This window comes from Megalobrama amblycephala, unplaced genomic scaffold (genome assembly GCF_018812025.1).
Source record: "Megalobrama amblycephala isolate DHTTF-2021 unplaced genomic scaffold, ASM1881202v1 scaffold526, whole genome shotgun sequence".
In the NCBI taxonomy this organism is placed as follows: Eukaryota; Metazoa; Chordata; class Actinopteri; order Cypriniformes; family Xenocyprididae; genus Megalobrama; species Megalobrama amblycephala.
Window position 1 is genome coordinate 31669 of NW_025953439.1, and position 9990 is coordinate 41658.

At 43.9% G+C, this 9990-nt stretch overlaps 1 gene segment (V, D, J or C); it reads left to right on the forward strand.

The window, feature by feature from the left end:
- Window positions 1–1690, forward strand: LOC125261921. The segment is given in 2 exon segments: window positions 1–169; window positions 263–1690. Coding segments are annotated over 2 exon segments (375 nt in total).
- Window positions 1691–9990: the final 8300 nt, after the last annotated feature.

Here is a 9990-nt window from a genome sequence, read left to right on the forward strand (position 1 = left end):
TGCATTGTGACACATGCTTCAGTGCTCTGAGAGTGTTTATAGTGCTGTGAGTTTAACACTTCATGACTGAGAGCAGAACAGAACACAATCTTCATCATCACACAAGACAAAAGAACAACAATGAACACAATCACCTTCTTCATCTGGACTCTCACACTGTTTATTCAAGGTTTGTGTAATACAGTTTCTTCTTTTTTTAACAATGATTTTTAATTATTTTAAAATGTCAAATATTTTCATTTTTGTGTCTGTTTTCTCTCAGAGTGTAGAGGACAGATCACTGTAACTCAGAGTCCATCAATAATTCAGGCTCAACCAGGACAAGAAGTCAGAATAAACTGTAAAACCAGCAGTGCAGTGTATGGTGGTGATCGTTTAGCCTGGTACTTACAGAAACATGGAGAAGCTCCTAAACTCCTGATTTATTATATAAACACCCTCCAGTCAGGAACTACATCTAGATTCAGTGGCAGTGGATCTAACAGTGATTTCACTCTGACCATCAGTGGAGTCCAGACTGAAGATACAGGAGATTATTACTGTCAGAGTTACCACTGGATCAACAGTAAAGCTGTGTTCACACAGTGATAAAGAGTGGTACAAAAACCTCGTTCAGTCAGACGTCACAGTGATGCACTGATACAGCTGAGAGATACTGCAGCTGCTGATGGAGGATCACAAACAACACAATGGAGTATCAAACCTTTCAGAGACTTTATTTATTTATTTATTTATTTATTTATTTATTTTGATGTACTAAGCATGTAACATAATCTTTATATTATATAAATGTTAGTGGTGTTTGGTCCTTCAAAACTTTCCACTACAATGTAATCTAACTGCAGGAAAGTCCGTCACTTTAATTGCACTTCCATGCTTCATCACTAGATGGCGTGTCTGTTACATAACTGAGTTCTCTATCTGTCAGTCACTTTGACGTTGAGTCGATGTGATGACACTAGTATAGTGTTTCTCAACCTTTTTTACTCGATGGCCTCCTCCTTCACCAGATCAATACTGCAGTGAAGATGCCTGACATTTCCTCTTATACTGTACTTCCACAGCAAAGAGAACTCTTATAGATGCAGGACTAGCCTACAGCAAACACTGAACCAGACTATTAAATGTTGAGAAGGGATCTCATTGGCTGCAGGATCAGCAGAGACCAATCAGCCTGAGTCATTTGGTATTGATGTGATCGATTACAGACTGCATGTAAAGGTGCGATCGAAGCCTGTGCCATCTTCAGTTTCATGACTGAACTAGATTTCTGACATGACAATTCCTGGAGAGTTTGTGATGGTAATGAATATGACAATGTTCATGTGTTTAGTCTGCTGCTGTTGATTATATCTGCTGTAGAGTACAGGACTTTCCACTGCCAACACACACAACATGCTGCTGCTGTACGAGCAAACATGAATCACCCCATAGCAGATCTGGACAGGTGGAGCTGGGGGAGGTGGAGGGTTTCTGAAAGTACACTGCACTGCTACAGCAAACAATAGACAAGTGTTTGAATGTTGAGCAGCAAGATCATTGATACTGATACAGCAGGAATCATTCAGTTGTGTCCTGTAGAGAATGATGTGTGAATGTGTGTGTCTGACTCTGTATATTTACTGTTACTGTGATTTGGTGATGTAAAGCCTTTCTTTTAACCCTGTCAGTAAAACTACTGGACTCTGAATGTATATGGTCCTGATCTCTCTTCTGTCTTTTGCATTCAGAGGGTGTTTTACATGAGCGGCACATGCTTCACTGCTCTGAATGTGTTTATAGCTCTATGAACTGAACATGACATGATCAAGAGCTCTTCTTCATCAACCAACAAACATGACTTTCAGCTGCAGCTGCTCATACAACACAATCACACACAACACTGATCACAGACAAACACTAATAACACTAGATCATCTAAATCAACATCAATCTTGTGTTTCTGAAGAGAATGAGTCAGTGTTTCATATGATCATCATGTTTTAGGTGTAATATATGATCCCTGTCAATCAAACTGAACAGACTGAATTCAGTTGATTTTCATGCCATTTTCATGTATCTATTTTCATCGTGACATTTTCAGCAGAAGTGAAACTGGTGTGTTCCAGTCCAGATCATGTGACCAATCAAACAGTGAGACTGAAAAGCCCATTTGCATTGTCAGGGTGGAGTGATTGTGATCCTCTCAGAATAGAGCAGCTCTGTCTCCAGAGACCATGTTCAAACCCCAAGAGCTTTATTTGACTTTATTTCCTGCTACATCAAGCTTGTGAAAAGCACCTGCATCTTCATCTGTTAGTTGAATGATGTTGTCAGACACAAAGTGAACTTGTTGAGAAGCTTTATTGAATGTTACAGCAGATTGAAAGATCACACAGTGCTTTGACACGCCAGCTCTCTTTCAGTATTGAGTTGTAAATCACTACAGCTGCAGCACTAGACTCATGTGAATCCTGCCTGACACAGGACACTCAGATACGGCTCATCTTCAGGAGAGAAACATCAGCACTCAGAGCTCTTGTGGAACGAGACCTCATGAGGAGCTCCATCATGTGTTACTCTGCAGACGTACACCTCTCCCTCTTCCCAGCGTGCTTTGCTGAGGGTCAGGACGCTACTGCGGCTGTAGCGGCCGTCCCGCTGGCTCTCTGCGCTGGTCACGACCCCCTCGGTGACCTCTGACCCGTCCAGTGTCCAGCTCACCAGCGCCCCCTGTGGAGAGTAAGAGCTGAGCAGGCAGAGCAGTGCGGCTGAGTCTCCAGAGATCTGCAGAGAAGAGGGCGGCAGCAGAGACACTGAGGGCTTCACTGTGGGACCAGCTGCAGGAGACAAACACAACACATTCACAAACACAAAGAAAACACACTGTTTCACTCACAGCATTTCAACAGCAGCAGAAATCACGACAATCTGATCCTTCATGACATTCAACATCACTAGAGCTGATATAATATACAATATACAAACTACACAATCACTATATACATTTAAATCAAACCTCAGAAATCAAACTAAACATTGTAAGACACTGGCCCCCGGTTTCACAGACAAGGCTTAAGCTAGTCCTAGACTAAAATGCATGTTTGAGCTGCTTTAACTGAAAGCAACTTGTACTGGCATATCTTAAAATATGTCAGTGTCATTGTTTTGTCTCAAGATGCACACCAGTAATGTTTTTTCTAGTGTACGTTTGTAAAAGCTAGTTAAATATCTGAATTGAACTAAGGCCTAATCCTGGTTTAGGCTAAGCCCTGTCTGTGAAACCGGGCCTGACTGATTTAAATCCAGCAGTTTAACTCTGAACATTAAGTTCTTCAATTTTACTTGAGATATTCAACTAAAAATGTAACTCAATTTCAAACAGAAATAAAACACAACTGAATCATACATATATTTTGTTTCTATTAAATTACACTTTGTACACAACATGAGCAAAAGAGATTCAGTATCACTGACTGAAATACAGAAATTTACAACGTTTACATTCTGATGTCAGATCTATTTTTCCATCATCTACAATAAAACATGAACTATATATGAACAGAGTATAGAGATAAATGAAGGAAAATTAAACCTGTAATAAACTGAATAAACTCACAGTGAGAAACATTATGGAAATATGTTTAGTTTTTTGTAATAATGTTGCTCTTCTGAATGTAAACATAACAATATCATTGTTTTAGATTAAATAATTATAAAACAATATCAGTAACATTTAATTTAAAGCCTTTATACACAATCGATTATAAAAGTATTTGAATGCATTCATTAAGCATTGTTATACACATTATAATGCATGTATGATCTCATGAATAATTAATTAACAGTTATAACACATTATAATATCATCTATTCACTGTTACACCTTTAGAAAGTATAATGGGGTAAAACAAATTGCAAACAACCAATTTCAGATTTAATATGGAGTCTGTCAATATAATGCCTTTTAATTTTGGTTACAACTATTTATTAAAAGATACAAGGCATTATAATCTTAATTATGGATACTTTATTACACATTATACATAAATGCTTCAAGTAAAGTTTCAGAACAATATTATTATTGAAAAAAAAATGTTCTTGTTTCCTCTGTAAAACACTTTCTGAAATCTGAAATTGTATTTTTATTTTTTTAATAGTTAATTAAAAGGACTTATAACATGCATCCAAGTAAAGCATTACCACAATATCTAATACTAATTATAATTAATAAATGTTGTTCTTGTTTTAAAATCTAAATTATATTTGTTTAAAAGGAATTAAATAGACACACTTACCGAGCACCAGTTTAGTTCCTCCACCGAAAGTCCTCCACAGTGATACAATCTAATGAAACGGTCGTACAAAAACCTCTATTCCACTCGAGTGAACACAAACTCCAGCAGAGAGAGAGAAACAACACTTCAACACACTGATATTAGAAGAAACTCACATCTTCTCAACACTCAAACATTCAGTTTGGACTAAATGATGTCTGATTTAACACTGTTTAAAGAAATATATTTGATGATCTGTGACCTGTGAGGTGACCTTTGACCTCTTTTATCATGGATGATGTTGTGGAGTTTCTCATAATGATCTTCTGTTCTTCATATGAAGCTCAATCATCATGATTCACAGAAAAACCTGCAGCTTCAAATAAATCAATCAATAATTCTGAACATTTCATATTAACATTGTTTAATCTAGTGTCACATGACCTGATTATGAGTCCTGATGAACACCATCGGGAACATAACAGGACATCAGGACTCACAAACACCATTATGTACATCATTTCTGCTTTACTCTAAAAACAGTAAAATTGATTTATTTAGTAGATGATTTCTCATGCTAACATGCTTTGAAAGGTGTACACTGAAAAAAGTGAAACTACTGTGTTGTTCATTTAAAGTGCATTTTTACATTGGACTAAGTGAAAATCATGGTTTCTGGTTTAAACCTATTTTTTCCAGTTTGCCTTAAAGCAAATAACGAAGCCCCTAGAACAAATTAAAAACAACAATTTGAATTAAGTAGTATTTCTATTTTAAACCAGATGTTTTCATGTCACGTGACCACATGACGTCACATCAACGAACTCCACATCAGCATTCGAAAATGTGTTATTTTAACGAAAATAAGTGTTTTTCTGTTATGAATGGAGACTCAGGCGGGAGATCCAAGTGCAGCATTTATTAGAAGTGAGAGTGGTCGTACAGGCAGGGTCAAAACAGGAACAAACAGGAACAGTGAGGAACAGGCAGAGTCGTAGTCAAGGGACAGGCAAAGATCAGGACAGGCAGCAACGGGTCAAAAACAAGAAACAGGCAGGAACGATAACAGACAGGCAGACAGGGAAATAACGCTCGGAATTGTCACAGGGTGAATCAAGACTTCGCAAATGGGTGGTGTGTGTGAGAGTCTTATATAGTCCTGATAATGAGCTGCAGCTGGGTGTGGTGATTAGTGATTAGTGTGAAGTGTGTGCAGGTGAGTGGCAGAGAGGATGATGGGAGATGTAGTCCGGGGAGTGACAGGAACAGACGGTGATCGTTACATAACGCCCCCCTCCCGGAAGGCGCGTCCTCGCGCCGTAAAAGGAACAGCTAGGGAGGGGGGTGGGTGCATTGGAGATCTAACGGCAGATGGGGACGGAATCTCCAATGCAGCCCCAGGGACTCAGGCAGCCACGGCGGGTCAGGTGCCTCGGGCAGCCACGGCGGGTCAGGAGCCTCGGGCAGCCACGGCGGGTCAGGAGCCTCGGGCAGCCACGGCGGGTCAGGAGCCTCGGGCAGCCACGGCGGGTCCGGGGCTTTGGGCAGCCACGGCGGGTCAGGTGGCTCGGCCAGCCACGGCGGGTCAGGTGGCTCAGGCGACCACGGCAGGTCAGGTGGCTCGGGCGGCCACGGCAGGTCAGGTGGCTCGGGCGGCCACGGCAGGTCAGGTGGCTCGGGCGGCCACGGCAGGTCAGGTGGCTTGGGCGGCCACGGCAGGTCAGGTGGTTTGGGCGGCCATTGCAGGTCAGGTGGCTCAGGCGGCCACGGCAGGTCAGGTGGCTTGGGCAGCCACTGCGGGACAGAGTCCATAGATGACCACGGCGGGTCAGAGTCAATAAATGTCCATAGTGGACCCCAGTCCATGGGTGGCCATGACGGTACAAAGGCCGATGACGGCAGTGGCCGGGCAGGCAGTGGCCGGGCAGGGTCCCCACCCACAAGCTCCCCACCCTCAGGCACACTGCCCCCCCCAAAAAGTTCTTGGAGATTTTAGCGGGGCCCGTCGCAGGTTCGTGGGCAAGGAGTTCATGTGGCGCCGGCAGGGCCAGGCGTGTGGGTGAAGCCGGCAGGGCAAGACGCCTGAGTGGTGCTGGCAGCGCAGGGAGCTTGGGTGGCGCTGGCAGGGCCAGGCGTGTGGGTGAAGCCGGCAGGGCGAGGAGCTCAGGTGGCGCCGGCAAGGCGAGGAGCCCAGGTGGCGCCGGCAGGGCGAGGAGCCCAGGTGGCGCCGGCAGGGCGAGAAGCACAGGTGGCGCCGGCAGGGCAAGAAGCACAGGTGGCGCCGGCAGGGCAAGAAGCACAGGTGGCACCGGCAGAGCGAGGAGCTCAGTAGGCGCCAGCAGGGCAAGACGCTTAGGCGGTGCTGGTAGAGCATGACGCTTGGGCGGAGCAGGAGAGACCTCTGGAGTGGTCTCCAGGCCCACAGCGGCCTCTTGAAGGGCGTCTGCGTCTTGAGGAGAGGAGGACGTCTTCTTCTTCCTCCTCCTCCTCCTCCTCTGAGAGTGAGGCGATGGTTCACCAGCTGGAACGGTCTCTGGAGCGGACTCAGTGGCTGGAACGCCCCCTACAACCTTCAGCACCGCAGGGGCGGCCATCTTGCCCGTGGGCACTGGCAAAGCAGCCATTTTGTCCATCGCGTCCAGAGCGCTTGAGTCCATAGCAACCGGTGAACTTGAGAGTGTTGAAACTGACGGACTTGAGAGCGTTGAAACTGACGGACTTGAGAGCGTTGAAACTGCCGGACTTGAGAGCGTTGAAACTGCCGGACTTGAGAGCGTTGAAACTGGCGGACTTGAGAGCGTTGAAACTGACGGACTTGAGAGCGTTGGAACTGATGAACTTGAGAGCGTTGAAACTGATGAACTTGAAAGCGAAGCGGCCGCCGGGCTTGAGAGCGTAGCGGCCGGCGGGCTTGAGAGCGTAGCGGCCGGCGGGCTTGAGAGCGTAGCGGCCGACTGGTTTGAGAGCGAAGCGGCCGGCGAGGACTTGGGGATGCCAGCTGCTCGGACCGTAGTCAGTGGGGGATCAGCCATACTGGAACGCAACCCTCTCCGCTCCCGGACTGATCTAGAGACGTGACGTGACTCTGGGTGATCAGCAGCGACGTGACTTTGCTCTGAGCGATCAGCGGCGACGTGACGTTGCTCTGGGCGATCAGCGAAGGCGTGACGTTGCTCTGGGCGATCAGCGAAGGCGTGACGTTGCTCTGGGCGATCAGCGAAGGCGTGACGTTGCTCTGGCGATCAGCGAAGGCGTGACGTTGCTCTGGGCGATCAGCGAAGGCGTGACGTTGCTCTGGGCGATCAGCGGAGACGTAGCGTTGCTCTGGGTGATCAGCGAAGACGTGACGTTGCTCTGGGCGATCAGCGAAGGCGTGACGTTGCTCTGGGCGATCAGTGGGGACATGAACTGTTGCTGTTGTGATGGTAGCCGCCATTTTGTGCGTGTTACCTGGCGCGGCGGCCATTACGTGATCTACCATGGTGTCACATTCCTCAACGACCCCCACAGTAAGCAGAGAACCAACCGACAACAAAGCAAAGTCCAAAAAGCTGCTGAGTGATGAACGCGGTCCCTCTCGTCTTAGTTTATCCTGGAGAGGTTGGTTGACGCCATCACAGAAGAAGTCTATAAGAGCACAGTCAGGCCAGTCTGCATAATGGGCAATATCCAGAAACTTCTGAATGTGGTCCTCCAGGGAACTATTACCTTGACGAAGGTGGATGAGACATATAGCTGGGTCCATTCTGAGGCTGGAAACGCTTGTAGAAGCTGCTGGATCGTAGTTGGCGAAGTCTTCTGTTATGAATGGAGACTCAGGCGGGAGATCCAAGTGCAGCATTTATTAGAAGTGAGAGTGGTCGTACAGGCAGGGTCAAAACAGGAACAAACAGGAACAGTGAGGAACAGGCAGAGTCGTAGTCAAGGGACAGGCAAAGATCAGGACAGGCAGCAACGGGTCAAAAACAAGAAACAGGCAGGAACGATAACAGACAGGCAGACAGGGAAATAACGCTCGGAATTGTCACAGGGTGAATCAAGACTTCGCAAATGGGTGGTGTGTGTGAGAGTCTTATATAGTCCTGATAATGAGCTGCAGCTGGGTGTGGTGATTAGTGATTAGTGTGAAGTGTGTGCAGGTGAGTGGCAGAGAGGATGATGGGAGATGTAGTCCGGGGAGTGACAGGAACAGACGGTGATCGTTACATTTTCATTCACATTTATGGTTAGTGGCAGGATGGACCATTAGGTTATTACTTTACAGACAACTATGTTTGTGCACATCCCAGTTAGCGTCAATGATCGAAATAATGTTGAATCAACGTTAATGTGTCAGTGGTAATGATATTGAATCAATATCACTTTTGCACCCTCAATTAATGTTAAATCAATGTTAAATTTCAACAATAAATCAATGGTAATGGCATTGAATCAGGGTTACAATGTGATGTTGGTTCAACATCATGCTTCCACTCTCAGAAGATGAAACACAACTGACTCAAAGCCACACAGCCTGAAATCAACTGAAGATAAAAGAAGACATTAAATCTCTCAAGATCTCAGCAGAAGTTCTTTTTGAGAATTAACAGAGATTTAGATGTTGATGTTTTATTAAAAATGTTTGGTCAGCATTTTGGTGGTCAGTGGTTCCTTTAGTTGGGCAGTTTGACTCTTGGCTTTTTGTGTGAGTTTGTGTTCTTTGCAACAGTGTTTAACAAAACACACCATTTGTTGCAAAGAAACCAGAAACAAAATGAAGGTGTGATATAGTTTCCATCATCCTAAAGCAAAATCATTTACTAATTGCTATCCAGAGCAAAAGAGCATATTTGATTTTAATAGGTTATATTCACCAACAACGTTTTCTTGCTACATTCTGAATCTTGACTTTTAAAGTTAAAATTTTTAAAAACATTTGACACACACAGACATCAAGAATCAGTGTATGAATCTCAACAATGGTGACATGCTTCATGTCGCAATGCATGCTGGGAGCCACCATAGTATACAACTCATAACGTTTTGTCTTGTGACTAAAGAGAGTAAATTGATTTAGGTGTTATTAAAAATCTAGTTTGTACTGAATCAGAAATTTAACTTGAGTAAACTTAATAAAATTCCTTGTAACAAAATTACAGCAAATTTTTTAGTTTAGTCCGAAGTAAATATTATACTTGGATGGTAAAAAGTACGTTTTTCCAAAGTAAAAATTTTAAGCGGTACTAAAGTAAAAATAATGATTTGATCTCCATAAAAAACAATGTTTTAACTTTGTTTCAATTTTATTTTTAAGGACGGTCTCTCCTAAAGTTGGCCACCATGTTGAGATCACATGACCAGTTGAATTCTGCTCACTTCATCTCGGTCACATATTATCAGAAACATTCACCTTATATAAATGATATATATAATCATGAGAGTGAATAGATTATTTCAACAGCGGCGCTGAAAATGCTTCATCCACACTGAGAGATGTTCATATACAGTAAAGTCAAAGACTAGTGTCTCATCAGTCTGTCAAACATAAACAAAAAAACATGTTATAATCAATTAACTTTTCAACTACATGTCGACTAACTCTCATTAGTGTATCAGTAGACTGTAGAAGAGTGTTAGGTTTGGGTTCTGGTCAGTAGAGTAAGTTGACATGTAGTTGTAAAGTTACTTACAGTCACTTGAATGTCTAAAGTAGACCACTGAAATACCAAATCTTACATGTAGAGAGATTATTAGT